This window comes from Coptis chinensis, chromosome 7 (genome assembly GCF_015680905.1).
Source record: "Coptis chinensis isolate HL-2020 chromosome 7, ASM1568090v1, whole genome shotgun sequence".
In the NCBI taxonomy this organism is placed as follows: Eukaryota; Viridiplantae; Streptophyta; class Magnoliopsida; order Ranunculales; family Ranunculaceae; genus Coptis; species Coptis chinensis.
Window position 1 is genome coordinate 62131527 of NC_141462.1, and position 20019 is coordinate 62151545.

A 20019-nucleotide genomic window follows, 5' to 3' on the forward strand; every position below is an offset into this window, starting at 1 on the left:
TTTTTGATGATCGAACGAGACCATTAAAGAATGAGCGAACAAGGACGACTTTTTCTAGTTGGTGGTGAGGACATTCTAACGAAGATCGATAAAAGCGACTCCATGCTTCCGTAAAGGATTCATGAGGATTTTTGACGGAAGAATTGAATTTTTCGAAGCATTTCGGTTGTTTTCTTCGAGTGTAAAACTGAAGCATGAAAGCTTGAACTAGTTTATTCCATGTGTCTATGGATTGTGATTGTTGTCTGCTAGCCAGTTGACGCTTTTTTCGCTAAAGTGAATGGAAACGGTCGAAGCAAGAGTTGTTCCTTAGAGGCTGGCTGGATGATGAAATGTTGTTGCCACTTGTTGAAGTCTACGAAGATGATTGTGCGGTTTTTCGTGCTCAAACCATGATATATTGGTAACAAAATGAAAAGCGTTTGGTGGGATACGAAAATCACCGACAATGTCCTCAAGTTTGATCACGGGAAGAAGGTCCTTCGTAATGATATAGAAGTCCGAGAGGGGCTTCTGGCAGTGTAGGATCGTCGGCCATAATGACGGAAGTTGATGGCGGCGAAGGATTGTGATGAAGGTAATTAGCGGAAGAAGAACAATTTTTATGTGAGAACTTACTTGATTGCTTATCGTATTTTTTTCGACGATAGGTATGTTCAATTTCTTTAGTGGAACGGACCTTAATCTCATGCAAGCATAAAATTAAATCTAACTTACAGGAAGGAATTATGAGGACTTCGAATTTTATTATTATCTTAAGCATTAGGGTTGAACAACATATGCCAAAATTACGCCGCTAAGCATGAGAGGGAAGCTAAGAATACGTGTGCATAAACCAACGGCCGGTCACAAGAGAGATATGAGGGAGGATTTCCGTGCAAGCACGGTTCTAATTAAGTAACCTCAATCTTTCAAGTTTCCTAGACACCATTGGAATATGATTAAGATTTATGGAATTAAAATTTATGCAAAGGTGGTATTAAATTAATTTTAATTTAATTTAATTTAATTTAATTTAATTTTTTTTTTTTTTTTTTTTTTTTTTAAGATTTATGCAAGGTTTAAAATACAAACATACAAATACGATCTACTCATACAATACTAGGTGCAGTAGCATGTGAAGGTACTCTACTCATACGTATAGCTATACGAATAGGCAAGTTTGTGTCATCGATAAATATTTCCATACGTACAGGCAAATATACATCAGTAATACGTATATGTACGCTAATTTGTAAATCGATATTACGTAAATGTATATCAATAGTAACAGGCGAATTTGAATCACTCATACGTATCTAAATACATTAGCATACAAATCTGATATACATCAGTGAGAATAGATGACAAAACTAAACATGCAAAGTATTATACCTAAACTAAAATCGACTCTTGTATTGCATAATAAATCGATTTCGACAATACTCATTGAGATTGCGAATGTCCTATAGAGAGCAGCTTTACCCCGTAGGGTTTAGAAACAACTTACCCAACTCAGATTTTAACTCTCGTTGGAATGTTCTCCTCTTTCTTGACAAAATCGACATATTAGACAATACCGTGTACGTATACGTAGAGAAATATCAAACATTTAACAAGCAACATTTTATCGTGAGAAAGACAGATACCCATGCAAAACAGTACCATTAATATGTAAATATACATTCATATGCAAATCATGTCCGAGTAATCGTATATAAATATTTACCTGTATACAAACTTGATTCATGCATAATTCGAGGCTAAAACTTAAATAATAATCCATAAATTTATCCTAATACTATATACATTGCATACATGCAGAAAAACATAATAATAATAATAAAAATAAATTACAATAATACTAAAAATTGGAACTGTGGCTTCAAATTTTTTAAGCCTTTGAACTGAAACAAACATTTCAATTCGTCGACGCGATAAATCCCAAAGGATTATCGAATTTTTCAGGTACAGGGCTAGATATTTAGGCCTAGAAATGGATCAAGGTAGATCTGCAGTTGTTGGAGGTTGAACAGGAGCAGAAATTAACAAAAACACTTCATGGACTTGGTCCCACCTGCATACCTTTCGCACTTTCAGCGCCGCAGCGTGTTTAGTAAATTATAGTGTGCTCAATTTTTTATGGTAGTCTTATAATCTCCTGAGGAGTTGTTTCCCAGTCCTAACTTTGGGTACCTGCAAGTGGAATGAAATTTTTTTTATCGAGCGTGTCAATTGTAAGTGAAAAAAAAAGCGAAATTGAACTAAAAAACATAACGAGCGACAAGGAAAGGAATGAAGAGAATGGGGGTTCCCCCTTGATGCAACTTCCGATCTTTAGCACAAGTTCTATGGCTTTAGAACAGCAGCGGCGCCATTTGATATTTGCTTGTTACTACTACTTAGAGTTTTGAACTCTCTAAATTGATGCAAAAGCAATCAATGTTCCTTACTCACGATCTTCGTTTCGTAGAGTTTGAATAAGGATTCGAACTAACCTAAAGCTTAGAACAACTAAAAATTAGATGTTACAATAAAGGGAAATTAAAGAGTAAGGTCATAATATAAATGCTAGATTTTTCCTTCCTACTTAAACATTAAGAAAACATTAACGTTGAAAACATTCACTTAATACCGAAATAGAGATTTGAAAAAGAAGGTGGAGAGTTAATCCTCCTCATGTGAAACTATCATTAGCGTTGATTTGAAAAAGGTTTTGATTCTTCCTAGACTCATAGACAAGTCCCTAATGGAAAAATAGATTTGATCCCTAGCATGCATGGCTCACTAAAGAGCTCATACATGCTAGCAAGTGAAACCAAACAATGACTTATCTCTAAGCTCATTGCTTGATTCCTAACTAAACTCTACACCAACTACCATTTTGGGATAGGATGTAGAGTTAGTTGTTCTTCCTAAACCTACCAAACCAACAACAATTTGTTTACCCTCACATGAGTTGGATTAACTCCCCAAAAGGGAAGTTAGCTCATGATCCTTGGGACAAGGATTTATGAACTAAGAAAAACAAAAAGAGAGAGAGAGAGAGAGAGAAGATGAACAACCAAACTCACTTCTATTATTTTCTAGAAGAACAAGTGTTAGATCCATTAAAACTATTACAAGCTTTTTAATCAAATCTAAAAACTCCCTTCTCATTTTCACTAAGGAACTAAAATAATGCCATGTGAGGAAAATAAGTCAAGGGAGTAAATGGAGTGTCCCCCACCCTTGTCTAATTTCTTCTCCATTTGGGAGAAATATCATTTCCTCCCCGTGAATTATCAAACCACATTAATTCATTTTTATCCACCACATTAAAACAAAGTGACACCTTGCTTTTTTTTTTCACTATTAACACCTAATCTAATTTATTACATGCAAGGTGTCAACTTTGCACCAATAATTTGTTATCTTTGTCTTGACATGCTCCATGATTGATGACTCATCCAATCTTGTGGCCCCAAGATAGTGGATCCATGTGTAGTCCATTGGGATCCGGTATTTTGGGCGGTTTTACAACTTCCCGCCTATCGTAGAGTTCATCATACGATTGTCCGAAAGCAGCTCTCTTGTTGCATTCGGAGTCCTGGTTCGAGAGGTAGGAGCTTTGGAAGTTTGATGCTTCTATGTGAATTTGGGAGAATTCATATATACGCCGTTCCTCGTGCTTTATTGCAGATTTAACCAATATTTCCATGTTTACTGCAAATACCTGCAAAAGTATGAAAACATATTTATTTCATGATTATTAAACACATAATGAACCAAATTTATATGTCTCAATGGGGTTTCATAATACACTTTTGGGTGCTTATCAGTGATCTTTAGTATTCTCTTAGTTTGAGTTCCGTAGGTTAAGCGCAACCATTGGTAAACACTTAACCTGTATCAACAAGGTATGGTGAGGGGGTACCTGATTAGGCTCTTGACCCCTTAATTCCTCTCGAGCTGACTTCGACCCCTCACAAGAAGTCATTTAAAGCAAGCAGGCGTATCACTATAAGTAAGACGATGAACCACAAAACCAATACTAATAAAGCAGACAAGCACACCAATACATTGGTTGTAATATAATGCATGTTCACGCGATTAAGGAAATTATTCCCAAACAAGCTATCTATACGAATGAGAAATATGACTTAACAAGACTAACTAAGAAATTGAAAGGGGAACATAAAGAATTGCTTTCTTGCTTCGGTAGGGATGTACTAGAACAACGGGGGGCCCGATCTGGACACACATTGCACATAACCATAATAGTGAGGACGCTATGGGGGCTATCTCTTCGATCCGCGAGTAAACCGATTGAAACTGTGAATCCTAAATCCTATGTATTTACTTTAGGTAATATATATATTACCTATTTATAGGATTTGATACCAGCCTTCCCTGACTCATCATCTTATCTTAAAGCTGGGAATGGAAATACATAGTAAATGAGCCATGAAGTCGGTGGAACAACAAGATTTAAGCATATGTTACTACCAAAGCTTTATGGTTAGTGGCTCAGTGCTTACTTCCTAGTTGAAATCCTAAAATGACAATGACACATAATGTGGCCAAAAATATCAGGACACATATTAAATTATATACTAAATTTTAGAATATTAAGTGCCAAACAAAACTAATATGAAAAAACAACCCAAGTGCTAAAAAAATAAAATCACAACACATAATAATAAGAGCACAACCAATAATACTCGTACTAATATGAACAAACAACCAATCCTCGATACTAACAATTAATATGAACTATCCAGAAAACGGTTCAACTAAACTACTCAAAACTCAAAACCCATAAGTGAGACTCTAGCAATTCGATAGTATTTTGACCCAATACAAGTAAAAGTTTTCTTTGACGCTCCAGGATGACATGACTTACTAGTCTTACTACCAATCTAAAAAACCACCTATCTAAAATCTGGTTAGGAATATTAGCAAACACAATCAAGACCCAACCAGTAGCACACATAAGAAAACCAGAAACACATTATATTCTAAAAAGAGGCACTGTTTGCAAACATGGGGACTTTTGCCGATGCAGTTGACATATCAAACTCACAACTATCATTCACCTAAAGTTTCAACTCTAAAAATGAAAGAACAAACCTTCAAATCCTGGTGCCCATGTATATTCCCGTCTTTCTCGAATAAATAGTTCAAATCAACATGTTCAAATCAAAACTTATCTTCAACAAAACCCACTTCTTCTTTCTTACTAAATGCACATTCCATTCACCAAAAAAAAATAATTAATAACCATTTCACTAATATATTGCACTGGAACAGATGAACTTTATCTAGAAACCACTTTTTTTTCAAAAATAGTCAATAAAACCATAACCCCCACCATAAAACCGGTACACATCTTTGCACAGGCCTTTACCAAAACAATTGCGGAGCTACATCATGAATATTTTGCATATAAAAGTCAATAAGTGCAAACAATGACATCGGATAAGTACTGAAAATTAAGAGAACTCTGGAAAGGAAGCATCTAGAGTACAAAACACATAACCATTCAACAACTGAGACCCTTAACAGCTAGTACAAATTGCGAATGTGGTTTTTTACACATGAATTTAATGGGTAGAGAGGTCAAAAGGCAATAACAGGTACTTTGCACATTTAAAACAGCTACGTTCACTATATTACATGCATTTACTACATTCTGCAACAAAATATGATAGGTTGCATAGAAAAATTCATATGAATCTTAAAAATTGTACCTTCCATTAAGGAAAAAAAAAACCCCCGAAGCGATAGTTCCTAGGTAGAGAGTGGAAGAGAGATGAATGTTAGTAAATAGAACAAAAAGGAACCATATATTAAAATAACCACAAAGTTGCAATAACTAGAAATAGAATGCCACCCACCAATAAAAAAACCACGCAGCTAAAGCAAATAATCTTGTATGCTCACAATCTACAAACTTAAGTGCACCTCTCAATAAATTGAATAGACAAATAAACCTAATTTCAATCAAAATCGATACAGTATCAAGCAAACAAAAAATAATCATAAAAATCGCACCTTTGAGTCGAAACTAAGCGATAGAAACTCTAGAAAGGGAACTGAAACCAAAAAATTCGAAAGAGAGTGAAAGAGAAAGCTAAGAGATAGTGGAAACCGAAAATTCGAAGGAAAGTGAAGGTGAATGGGTACTTACTGATCAACAATAGTGAGAGTGACCGAGCAGAGCAGGTAATAAAATATGGTAACTTGAAAAGTGGAGACAAAGAAGAGGCGCTAACCCTAGTTTTGTGAGAAGATGAAATCTGAGAAAGAAATATAGACTTTAATTTTGGAGGAATTATTGATGGTCGCGACTATTTTTTTCTTTTCCCTCTTTCCCCAAATTTCCAATATATGGTTTTAATTTGTTTATTCTTTCTAATTTTGTTTTTTTTTTTTTTTTTTTTTGGTATTTCTAATTTTGTTATGACTTGCCGGCGGTAACATGAAAACTGGGGGGCGGCGAAAAATATTTGCACCCAAAAAGAATATATCCGCTCAAACCAAAGCCCATTGGTAACACCGAGAACGTCGCAACAAGGACATACACATGGTCTATCCTGGAATTACCAGTGACGGCAAGGGGGTTGCAATAGATATTTAATTTATAGCAGCACCGCACTCGTTGCCAACAATAAACATTTTCAATTTAATTATTTTTCATAAATTTAAGCGAACACTTTTGCAACGCTTAATGCGTTGCTATAGGTATTTTCCAAAATGAAAATTATATTAAGACGGATGACCTTTAGCAACGCCACACAGTGTTGTAAAATATGACTTGTTGCAACAAATTTTAGGCGTGGCAAAAGAGTGCGTTGCAACAAACCCCTTTTGTTGTAGTGAATGGAGATAGGTTTTTTTTACTTTATTTTAGGTACATGCTTGAGTTTTGATGGGAGATGCTAGGTGTTTGGTATTTGGAGTTGGGTGGAATGATTCTACTGTTGGGTGGTTATGCTTGTGTGTTTTTTGGTGAAATTTCCGCATTTTGTTTTGATTGCTTACCATTGCCCCTCATTAGTTCATTGAGTGATACATTTCTGGGCATCAACGTTCTTGTGTGCTTGTATGTTTTTCGGTGAAATTTTCACATTTGGGTTTGATTGCTTACAACTTACAACTACTCCTCATCAGTTCATTGAGTGATAATGGCATCGATCGTTCTTGTTTGCTTGTTGGTCACATCATAATGTATTATTGCATTAGTTGGGCTGTACCTATTGGCTGCTATTGTCACAACAATTTGGTTGTTTCCTTTTCTTAGTTTCTGATTGGGGTTTGATAAGTTCTTTGGAACATTAAAATTGGTGTGGATTCTGCACTTGCAAGCAGTAGCATTGCGTGGAATAGTAGCGCAGGTTAAGTGGGGATTGGTGCCGTTTGGCTAGAGGATTATTATGGTAAGTGCTTTTGCAAGAATAATAGTGTATTGCTCTGTGGTAGTTAGCATGGATTGCACTTGGGATTTCCATTTAGGTTTCATATAAGTCGAAGAAAAATCTGTTGGTTTGATTACTTGCTTATCGATTTGCATTTAATTTTTTGGATGTTGGGATATGTTTGACGTATCGGTATATGACGTTGAGAAGGAATGAAGTCAGTCTTTGGTATTTGGTGTTTGGTGGTAGTCGTCTGTCGTGGTTGGATAATCTATCAAATGCTGATTAAGTGTGGAGGAGGTGGCCTCCTTTGGTAGTATATTTTTCGGACCGCTATATTTGTTGTAATCCACTTTATGTGTGAATTTTTTTTGTTTTCACACATTCTCGGTGGATTGCATTTCGGTACTTGTTTGTACTTAAAGTTGAGCATTCGTGAGTTGGGGGAAAGTGTTATTTGTTATTATTATTATTATTTTTATAGACCGGTAAAAGTGGTTTTGTGAATAGGCATTTGGCAATCAGCAGTGAGGTAGTGGATGGCATGGCATGGCTTGGTAGTAACATTGGCAATGGCAGTGGCGGTAGTATCGATTGGCAATGGTAGTGGTAGTAAGAGTGGTAATGGCAGTGACATAGTATTGTGGAGTTCTCTTGTTTGGATTTATTTTGTTTGTTTGCTGCCCATCTTCCTTTGTGGTTGGTCTTTGTTCAAGATGTTGAACTTAGGGGGGGTGTGTGTGTGGGGGGGGGGGGGGAAGGAGGGGATGGGCTGTTGATTGGTTTTGGTAGCACTTAAAATCGGTTTGACATTACCATTAGTAGCATTCAGTAATGGTAGCTCTTTTGTTTGCATTGGTTGGCAAAACTTTAACTTTTGTGGATGGATTGTATTTGTATATGGATTGCATTTTCTTCTCTTTGCAGTTGGTACTTGTGTACTGCATTCTCTTTTTTACAGCTGCTACAATGTAGGTTTGGCATCTTCTCCTCCAGTACTTGATGTACAACATTCGTCTCTTCTCTCCTTCATGCAGTCGTATTTGGTATCTCTTCATGGCACAATGATATTGTCTGGCTTCGCAAAGCACATTGCATTTTGAAGGCATTATAGTTGCAAGGAATGGCCTCTTCACTTGTTACGTTCTTGGCAAATTCTCTATGGTACACATCATGAGTTTGAGTGGGGGGTATTAGAGAGAGAGAGTGCCCCCCCCCCCCCTCTTCTTCTTCTCTCTTTTTGTTTTTTATTATCATCCTATTGAGTATGCTTTTTATTTAACTTCCAAATAATTATGGGTCCAATGCATGATCCAGTTGGAATGATGTCAGAAATCTAACTTTCTATCAACAAAATTATTTAAGAATTTTTGTGGTCCCTAACAAACTAATATTTCATAACCATATATACTTTTTTGTGACAGGATCTTGTTGATATTGAAGTCTTCCACGAAGCCAAAAAGGTCATTGATGCTCTTCATAATAAAGATGTGGCTCCTGCTTTGGCCTGGTGTGCCGACAACAAATCCAGATTGAAGAAGTCAAAGGTATAATCACTTCTTTTGTCTAATTAGCGACTAAATGAAAGCAACCCCCTCCCCCACACTGACACACAAAACAAACACGCTTGTTTAGTGAAGTTCTTGTATCACTGTCAGAGTACCAAGATAAATGGTTCCATTCCTTACCCCTTTACTCCTTTACTTTAATAAAATCATGACACCATTAGGAGTACCCCACACACAAAAAAAAAAAAAAAAAAAAAGATACAAGTTAAAACATGTAAATTTAAGGGAATTCAGACGAGGGTTTTAATCAAACCTATATAAGGGAGCAAGGGATGAAAAGAATGGAGTGTCAAAGTTAATATCACTAGGTAGGAGGTTGATAAGGTTGAAGCATTTTCATTGTAATTGTGTCCAATAGAATAACATTCAAATAAATAAATTGCAACAAATAGTTATTTGTATAAAAGATAGTGAAAGAATTTACCTAGAAAAGCTTAAGGCTATGCGGTCAAAACACCACCTAGTAAGGCAGATAGACCTTTTGCCTAGTTTCTAGGCTTATGATATGTTTACTACATGTGTGTCCATCAGTTGAGCATAGATAGCTGAGTATATTGTTGAGATGTTTAGTCCCACATGGGATATGTTAAGCCACACATAAAAGTATATAAGTGATGTATTCTAGGGTTAGAAACCTTTGTTTTGAGTCCTAATTGGTTCACATATTATTAAGGGGTTTTAGAAGCATCTTTGATTGCTATTTTGGTGTTTTTAGCATAGGTTGTTTTTAGGTTTATGTTTCATTCCGAAAATTAGTTGTTTTAGTTTCTATAATTGAATTAGAAGGCTAGCTTCTAAATTCATAGTTATTTTAGTCTATATATTGAGTTGTAGGCTTTTGGCTATAGTTGGTTGTTGATTAATAAACTTTGTGTTTGTGTGAGAAAGGTTTTCTCTTTTTGTGTTTTTGTTATTGATTATTTGCAGGGTGATTACAAGCGATAACTTGTCAACTCCCTTCTCAAATTTGTGAGTTTCAAGTCCGGCACGACAACTGTAGTGGCTCACAAGCAACCAGTTCGTGATTCTTCGGTGTCATGTTCATATCTATATGCACACTAGTGCATCAATAAGTCTTGAGGGCTCTCCACTTATCACCAATTGGTTTTAAGTTGGATACCCATCTTTAATATAGTATCAAAGCACGCTATTGCATGTGGCCCAAAAGGCCTTGTTGTTACTCCATGTAACCCAAGTATGTTTGTCCACGTGTTAGGCTTAATTAATGCTACACATAAAGGGGCGTGTTGAGATTTTTAGTCCCACATTGGATATATTGAGCCACGCGTAAAAGTATGTAAGTCTTGAGGCCTCTCCACGTATTAGTTATTACCAATTGGTTTCAAGTCGGTGCCTATCTTTATTGTATATAGCAAGTCTTAGTGGTTTAGTTGTGAAAGTCTTAGTGGATTAGTGTTTTGGTCAATTGTGGTAGTTATTGTAAGTAGGTGTGTTTGCATTATGTAGTGCTGCAAAACATTATATAACCTCTATTTAGGTGGTAACTTTAACTAAGAATGGTAGTCGATTATTGTTGAAATTGTTTGCACAGTTGTGTGAATGGAGGTTTGATTCCCTCAATAGAAGATCATTTCATAGGTCTTTGGTTTCCTCGAATTAACCCAAATCTATATACAATCTAGTTGATTGTATCAAGTGGTATTAGAGCCATTCCATTTTTGATATGTGGGTATGCATGTTTCGTGATGAAATAGATATGGGCTTCATACTGAACCTTGGTGCAAATGCGTGTTTATGGAAACTCATTAGTCTTCCACATGACAAACGAGCTCCAGTCTCCATATTCATATACTTACCCTGGATTGATCTTTTCTGTATGGACATATTTTTGTATTTGTGTAAGTTGATGTTTACAGAAGTATATATAACCTTGTTCCCATCTCAGGGTGCTTTTTGCAATTGTCATATTAAACACCTCAGGCTCTCACTCATATCTGACACTGACAGAAATATGTATGTTATGTTTTTAGTTTTACACATTGCATGTTCAATGCGTGTAACTGGTAACTACTGAACTTGTTAGGTGCTGATGATGTTTGTTCTTAGCAGAGCAAGCTTGAATTTCAACTGAGACTTCAGGAGTTTGTTGAGCTTTGTAATGAGCTGAAAATAATTTACGCTATATCACGATGCTCGAAGTACCCTCGCCCTGGGGAGCTACCCATATGAAAGAGCTGCAGCGTGTCATGGCGACCTTGGCCTTCAAGAGTAATACTGAGTGCACAATGTACAAGGTAATTTCATTTTCAGGGTGTTGGCTTTGTATGTGTATTTCCCGCAGCAGGAGGCAGTGAGAGCATCTGTCTTCTGTTCACTTATAGCTAGCTGAAAAACATCATGGGCAGTCATCTGCTCAAGAGGAAGACAAATCTAACTGCTCAATTGGTAGAAATTTACTTCCGTACTTCTGATTACTTTCAGGGGAACTAGTCGTGAGGATAAACAGCTAATAACTTCAATATTTGTGCATGTAGGTGAAGAAAATAAAAAAATAAAAAAAAGTGGGCAGTCGCATCAACTAACAGTGTATCGTCGTTGAAAAACATGCACCATAGAATGTCTCCTAGGAAGTCTTCTGTGGTTTCATGATTCATCCGTAACAACTAAAATTAGATGGGCTTAATACGGAATCTTGGTGTAAATTTATGTTATTATATATATATATATATATATATATATATATAAACTAGTCTCTTCACACAAAGATCGAACTCCAGTCTCCGCATTAGACATTTTTAAATGAGCTATTTTGTTCAGTGGACAATCTCCATGTTGGAGAGATCGTGCCAAACTAAATCAGCATGTTGCATTGACATGTGGTCAAAAGGAGTTTGACCAATGACTTTTCTGCGAAAGTTGGTAGAGATGTAACACAAACCCGGATCACATGGCAGCTTCGATGGCACTTTTAGGATAAAGCATTTAAATTGACATGAGGTTTTTGAGGCTATAAGAAGACAAATTTCAGTCCATTTTTCTTAGGGGTAGTCTTTAGCGAAACACAGCAAATCTTTTCCAAGTAGTTACCATTCAGGCTTTGTAGTTACCATATAAATCTTGTTGTATACCAAGGATGAACTAGACATAGATAATATGCAAAGTAGATTTTTAAATGGAGGTAGTATAATGATTCCTCTTGATCTTTCTAGGTATTATTTGAACCGAAGCAATGGGATCATTTAGTCGAGCAATTTAAGCAGGAATTTTGCAGGTTATACGGCATGACCCTTGAACCTTTGCTGAATATTTATCTGCAAGCAGGCTTGTCTGCTCTAAAGACTCGTGATATCAAATCTTTTTCGAGAAAGATATGCTGCCTGATTTCTTCTTCTTATATTTCTTATTTTGTCAATAATTCTATGACGCTTAAGAGTACTTTAGCTTCGAAAACTTCTATGTTAGGGCTAACATCTCATATCTTTGTTGTATGTTTTCATCATGAAGTGAATGCTGGCATATACTCCTTTGAATTTTGTTTTTTCTGTAGTTAAAGCTGGCATATACTCATTTTGGAGCTTTTTTTTTTCCTAAAAAAGAAAGTATTGTTCCTATAATGTTTTGGTAGAGTTCTCTGTCTTTTCCTTAACCTGAATTAGGTTCTGTTATGAAGAAGATTGCACAAAAGAAGATCCACTGTCACAAGAGAGCTTCCGCAAGCTGGCCAATCCATTGCCATTCTCAAAACAGCACCATTCAAAGCTTGTGTGCTACATTACTAAAGAGCTGATGGATACAGAAAACCCACCACTGGTCTTACCTAATGGTTACGTCTACAGCACCAAGGTCCTGGGTCTTTCCTCAAGTAAAGTACGTTTGAGGCATTGACAATTTGATTAATGTTCTTATCATTTCTGTCACAGGCTCTTGAAGAAATGGCGAGGAAGAATGATGGCAAAGTTACTTGCCCAAGGACAGGCTTGGTCTGCAATTATTCAGAACTTGTGAAGGCTTTCATTTCATAACCTCTCCCCTCGTGAAATCTGCTCTTAGATAAGTTTGTAAATTATGTGCCTCCAATGATTGAGCATTTGTGTTGTTAAAGAAGGGCCTTCTCCATTTCACGCATGTTTGGTTCATAGGTCCAAACGACCAATGGTTCCATCCAAATGAGAGTGCAGTTTCATGTATGTATATTTTTTCATTCGGATACATTCCTGTTTCATAAATAATAACTTAATAAAAATAGTCGATTATTAAAGTAATGTTGATCTTGTCTATTTTGTTATTGCCTGTGGGACACTCAGGGTATTCTTGTATTGGCGTACAATAATCTATGTCAAATTTGTTGCTACATAATTCAGCAGATACAAACTCACAACGTACTTATTATATGGTCTAAAGGAGTTTATAAGTTTGATGCCTGCATAGGACCAACCTAAATGGGCAGAAATGGTTCGGAACGGGCACAGCTATGTGTACATGTACGTGGAAATGTCTTTAAATTGTGCTTCATCCCCGATCTCCAGTAAGTTTGTTTCCTAGGGTCCTCGGGTTGGTGCATTGATCTGTGTCTGATGTAGTTGACCTTTCATCATTGCTTTGTTACCATAACATATTCTCACCTCTCAAAAGTTTAAAGAACATTACACTATAATTCTATAAATTGCGTGTGTGATCAAGTATATACAGTTTTTTCGTTTGAGAAAGTCAAGAGTCAGGACTTGGCTTTTGAAAAGGCTTGTAGAGTTAACTGATCGCACATACTAATTCCTTGCCCCATAACAGCTCCCACCCAATCTACGAGCTCAAGTTCAAGGCTCCGTGGGACGACCTGCAATTGAAAAGGTGTATGCACCTTATCGTCCAGCCGTCTCTTCAAGCATTCTCTCATTTCCATAGGAGTGGAGCAACGGAAATATTTTTCATTTGGATCTAGACTGGCGTCTACTACTTGTGTAGCAACATGCTTCATTTGGACACATTTTTCTTAAATGATCTTCTCACTCTGCCTAAGATCACCATGGAAATGATATATTGCTTCCACTGCTCCTGATATTTCTCATCATTGAGTAGGGTGTAGGGATCTCTTTTTTGCATCAAACAAGGAGATTATTACTTTATTAGGATATGATCTTATCCCTGTTAGAAATTCTTGGTTTAAAAGAACTCCATAATTCCTTGTATGTCTCTATATACACGTTCATAAACATTACTTCTAAAAGTACTTTTCGTGAGGTATCATTATTAATCTAGCTTGAGCACCTGAAGGCGACTCACTACCTCTGGGGAACCACACCTTTCGTTTCATCCCACCTTTTGTTGTTACCTCAAAGTTTCCAGCAACGAACTTGTCACAAGAGCAAAAGGAGTACGCAGCTGGTGGATTTGGTCTCAATCTCTCGCAATTAAGTCAACAACGCGAGGAAAGAACATCTATATGTTGTTATGGCTCACCGATACATTCGGCACCTTTAACGGTGTTAAGTAAAAACTTAGTGACAAACAAAAACAGTGTATTATGTGAAACAAAACATTACAACTGTATTAAAATTTCTTATTTTCAATTAAATTAAGAATTGAGATCCATACAATAATCTTGAAATAAGCATTTACAAGCTCGAGAAAGTTGTTCCAATTCTTTCGTAGTCCAGACGGGTCGAAACTCGATTTGGGACCTTAGCATCTATGCCATCATACAATAACTATCTGTGGTACAGAATCATTTTTTTTTTGCTAAAAGGGTAATTGTATTAATAGCGAAGGAAAAAAATTACATTTATATCAGTTGAGAGCCTTGTGTAGGTCTCTCCAAAGTTTACATTTAGACTGAACCTAACAAGATTTACTACATGAATCAGTAGTACGTCTGATGTTGATTCTCTATCTGGTGCATGAAAGGTGGTTTATCATCCCACCATTGCTTGGTGCCCTTTGTTAGATTGGCTCCGTATCTGGCGCAAGCATCTGAAACTATGTTAGTTTCCCTCCATGAGCATGTGAGATTTAACCATTCAGCTTTGTCTTTCACTTGATTCCAAAGCCGGATTGATGCTCCAGTGCTTTGATGGCAGCAGCTGAGTCAATGTGCATCATATATCATACATATAGGGCCTTGTCAATGAGCGGGCAGAATTTAACACCAGATTCCCCACTTTTGGTAGTCACGTCATAGACTCCGGTAAAAAGATACTTTTTATTAGGACTACGAAAGATTCTCCTTTTTAAGTGTGAATATCCACAATAATCTACGTCGTAAACATACTTGTCTTTCCTGAATGAAGAAACGGCTGTCTTGACTCCCATTTTATGCGTAACGAGTAGCAAGTTTTCGTATGGAAACCTCTTTGCTAGCGAGCGAATAACGGTTGCATATCTAAGCTTTGCAGATTCAGGTCGCTCATGCCAATCTGGCAACTGGTTGCATATAGGTTCCATTGTTTCCACTGTCCCATCTGGGAACATAGCTTCAAGCTCCGAGACATTAAATCCGACGTTTTTCCCGTGTTCAGGAGCCCTAGCCAAGTTTCTTCTATTGAAGACCTCACACAATCCATACTCGATCGTTACCTTGACCTCATTATCGACGTCCATGTAGTTTGCGTTTTTGTCGACGGTACATAGTGCCGATACAATCTGCGAAGCCGTTTGTACGCAACGCAAGAAAGGCGATACAATAACTCTGTGGATTGGTGCTGAAAGATTGTCCTTGAATTGTTTTCCTATGGCGAAAGCTCTAGCTTTACCTGTGTCCGACAGAGGTGGATCCCATGCTCGTTCTGCTGTTGATTTCCAAAGTGGATCTTCACAGTCTAACCGATCACCATGTCTCATCACAGTGATATGCTGTTCTTGTTTGCCGGAGTGGAACGAACTAAAATCCTTATCAAAGCGCTGATGATGAGACTCTTTTTTCATTGTTAAGAAGAAACTGAAGAGAGGTTTGAAGAAGAAGGATATGGGAGGGTTGGTAAATAGGGTTCGACACTTGAGAGATGGTTTGATAAAAATTCACCTTCGTTACAGAAACAAATGGGCATTTTAAATAGACGCTGAGATACCTTGGATCCGAATCCTAGTAGAATTAGGACAATACAAATTCAATTCTAGTTCGTCGATCTCCTACCCAAACTTGGATGCCTTATTGGTTTTGGATTCGTTTTGTCTAGTAACTCAACATTCAGGACTTACAGGCTTAATCGTGAGATCAAGATAAACCATTTGCATAACCCAAACTAATTGCTTGCTTTTCAAGACACAGGGGCCCGGCCTGGATTTTGTTTCAATTTTGCAGCTTAATTGGTGAACTTCCTACGGTGGAAAATGATTTTTAATTTTTCTTTCTTCCCTCTCCACATATGATCCAGTATCCTCATTAAAATTCAACAGTCTTGGAACTGTAAGTCCATAAGTGACCCTCATTTTGAAAGGAATATGCTCTTGTGTTACTAGTTCTTCTAAATATTACTTGAAGGAAGGAACTACATTACTATGGAGAAAACCATGGTATGTTTACTTATTTTAAATGTATTTACTTCCAACTATAAGTTTGAATACCAAATTCTTTTTATTACGGAAAACATACAATGGTATTCCTGTTCCAAAAGAAATTCTTTTTATTACGGAAAACATACAATGGTATTCCTGTTCCAAAAGACCTCCCCCTCCACCAAAACTCGTCGTCTCAATCAACACATCTTGACCATTATCTCCGTGGTCCCATGACTCTTGACTTCCCAATTCAATACCCATGACTTCCCAATTCAATACCCATCTTGACCATTATCTCCGTGGTCCCATGACTCTCAGTGAAATGTTTTGAATACCCTTATCGTTGTAAACTACCAAAATAACTCTTGACTTCCCAATTCAATACCCATTTTCATGTTTAAAAATAAAATAAAAATAAAATAAATTGTGGCCTCCCATTACGTCTTGGTGGGTTAGGTATTTATTGTGTCACTAATGTCTCTACTTTTGCTTTTGTGGCCTCCCGTTGTCAAAGTTCTGAGCTTCAGAACCACATTCTTAGGAGTTATTGTCCAATGTCGTTGGATGAGATTCTTGATGTTGCTAGCAATGTATGAAGTCTCTGTCTACCCGATTTTGACCTCAATTCTCTGGCTATGAATGCTACCGTCTTCTGAAAACCACAAAAAGTTTTGGCAGAAGCATTCTATGGTAAGATTGTTACTGGTCTTGAGAGGAAGTTTGAGTTATATCGCTTTCGTCAAAAGCGGCCATGGATGCCATAAAATGTAATTCACGCAGAAAGGATTTTCTACTTGCTATTCGATTGAGGGACTTGGACAGCGTATGTCACTAGTGAAGTATCGTTATATTATCCGGTACCATCTCATGATTCATTTGTACTCTGATGGTGACCTATGCCCTGTTTGCAAAAAGAGTAGACTGGATGCTTTCGAGGACCATGCAGTACATTGTAGACAGTTGGTATGAGAGGAAGCATGCATTTGTTGATGTAACTGGAGCATCTCCATTGGTAGGGCTTGGGAATGAAGTCTTTGAGATGGGAGAAGCAGCTAATAGAGCAGCGGCAGAAAAGATTGAGAAACACGAGGATACTTGTAGGGCTAACCAGCATTGTTTCATTTTGTTCAGTTTTGATACTTTCGGTTTCTTGTCACAATAGTCTATTGAGCTCCTTAAGAGGTTGCGAAAAGTTATGAACAATAACGAATGACAAAATTCCGGGTTCTAACGAGTTTGCAGATTTAAGAGGATAGGATTTGCCATTCAGAAAGGACTTGTAGTGCAACCTTTGTTGCACTCTTTGTCTTAATCATTTGTAAAACCTCGTTATCATTATTAATAAAAATTTCCACTTAAAAAAAAAAAAAAAAAAAAAAAAAAAAAAAACATGTATCGACATCTTGTCCTATCTAATCTAACGGTCACAAACACTTGGACATGTGTCAACAAGAGGGGTATTGGTAGCAAGAAAAGGCAATTAGAAAATAAATCTTAAATTAGAAATTAGACATGCACCCCACCCCCACACACACACACACACACACACAATTGCCATTACAATTGAATAATCTCAATGAGCTCCAGACCTTTGGTATCATCACCTAAAGATTTTACCGACTTTGCTAGTCGGCACCTGCAATAATCTCAATTAATGTCTCCCAAGCATAAGAAACACTAATATACATTCTTATTAGTCATTATGCATGTTTATTATTTATAACCTTTCAAAATCTTGAACACCCACCATCATTTTACCCATATTAAAGTGCTACTTTTAATGATTTCAAATAAAATTGGTGTTTAATTAGTTGGGGAAGATGAACTCAAGGTTTAGGACTTAATTATCAATGAGTGATGTGGGTTGTTGGATACTTGAATGTGAGTAATTAGATATTGACACGTGTCATGTACATTTTCTAGTTTAAATTGGGTATTGCAAAACTAATATGTCATTTTGATAATTTTTCAACGAAAAGGGTATTCAAGACATTTCAACTGCCTTAACTAAGAGATAACAGTCAAAATGCGTTGACCGAGATGGCGAGTGAGTCTGGGGGCAAGTCTAATTCTTTTTTCAAATGGGGTGCAGGTCTCAAAACCGAAAAAATATATATGACTAATAACTATCAGCTAGTTTGCAGTTCACCTTAGCAAAAAGTATATATTTTACAATTTACACATGGATGAAGTAGAATATTCAGTCTGGGACAATATTCAGTTGTGTTAACTGTGAATAACACAGTTACAGAATTTTTTATGACTGCACGGAGTCAACCAACTTCCATGCGCCCAACTGAGGATCGTCATGCGAAAAGACCGAAAGCAGGGGATCAATTACATAATCAAAAAGGGTATAGTATCCTAGGAGTAGGAGGCCAAGTGCCTAATGTGATCCTAGGAGACACATAAACATCAGCAGGTTTGATGCAAATGAAAATGCGACAATGAAACTAGCAAAAGGAGATGTAATTATGGAATCATTAGGGATTTAGGTCATTGAAATATCTGGATAGAAGATTTATAGGGTTTAGAATGGAAAAAAGGGCTTTCTACCTCTTCGATGGGAGAACATTCAATACACATGCAGCATCTTCATTCTCTTTATGATAGGTCTACCCTCTCATTTTGGTTACACTTCTCACAAATAAAACTGTGAAAATATAGACTGAAAGCTAACGCAATTTTTGAAATCTACTGGCGGAAGAATGACCAATCTTCGTAAAGCATCTACCAAAATAATTACATATACAAAATTATGCTTGAACAAATCTCCCTACCTCTAACAATGAATATGGTACAACTTAGTTTGCTATTTTGCTTTCAATGATGTGACAGTAAAGAATAACCAGCTTAGAAACACTCATAATTTGATCATTAGGGGGGTGGGGAAAGGAAAGATATAGTCAAGGAGATATACCACAGGTTCATATGAAATCCAAAGAGAATCAGTTCTCAATATAATGCTTAGTAAGAAGTTTTTGAAAAAGACACAAAAATTCATAACCATAAACTCCTTTCTAGAAAGTCTGCTACTTCTTTCGGCCTTTCTTACGGAGGAACACTTCAGTAAGAACAGTACTTGATTCCAATGACATCTTCAGCAACTCCAAACCCTAACCATATTAAATTACGAATGACTAGTGAAATGAATTCAGAAAACAAGACCTGATATGTGAAAAGAATATAAAAAGCAGCACATGGTAGTGCTTGTTTGTGCTAAAACTGACAGTTGATTTATTCTTGATTTTATCGAATACATTTACCACCATTATTCAGAAAATTGGGTATAGGTACACAGACGCACATTTCTTAAGTTCAAAGGAAATAGCAAACTTTTTTTTTGTTTTTCTTCCATAAAAACTGAAATTTGACATCTGTCTCAAATTTCAGATTGACTTTTACAATTTTGACCTCTTTTATTAGTCCCAACTAAATAAGTCAACTACCAACAAAAAGAGTAGTGAGTTAATCAAAATAACTATAATTCATCTGAAATCTACAAAATTCCAATTAAAAGTGAGATGAATTTCTGTAGAGACCAAAACAATGTGGAAAACATTAACTTCAAAAACGGAACAAATGTATATTGATTACAACTAATTTCAATACAGCTTTAACAA

The 20019-nt window shown here is 36.6% G+C and overlaps 1 protein-coding gene and 1 pseudogene across 2 annotated transcripts; one reads left to right on the forward strand and one right to left on the reverse strand.

The window, feature by feature from the left end:
- Nucleotides 1–8125: 8125 nt before the first annotated feature.
- LOC147488286 (protein MAEA homolog) lies at nucleotides 8126–13170 on the forward strand (annotated as a pseudogene). The gene is made up of 6 exons (XR_015201286.1): nucleotides 8126–8543; nucleotides 8804–8926; nucleotides 11018–11202; nucleotides 12118–12250; nucleotides 12534–12751; nucleotides 12829–13170. The product of XR_015201286.1 is annotated as a protein MAEA homolog (transcript).
- A 1834-nt stretch (nucleotides 13171–15004) lies between these two features.
- LOC147488287 (uncharacterized) lies at nucleotides 15005–15823 on the reverse strand. The gene has a single exon (XM_086574335.1). The coding sequence runs from the start codon at nucleotides 15821–15823 to the stop codon at nucleotides 15005–15007; it is 819 nt and encodes a 272-aa protein (XP_086430461.1).
- Nucleotides 15824–20019: the final 4196 nt, after the last annotated feature.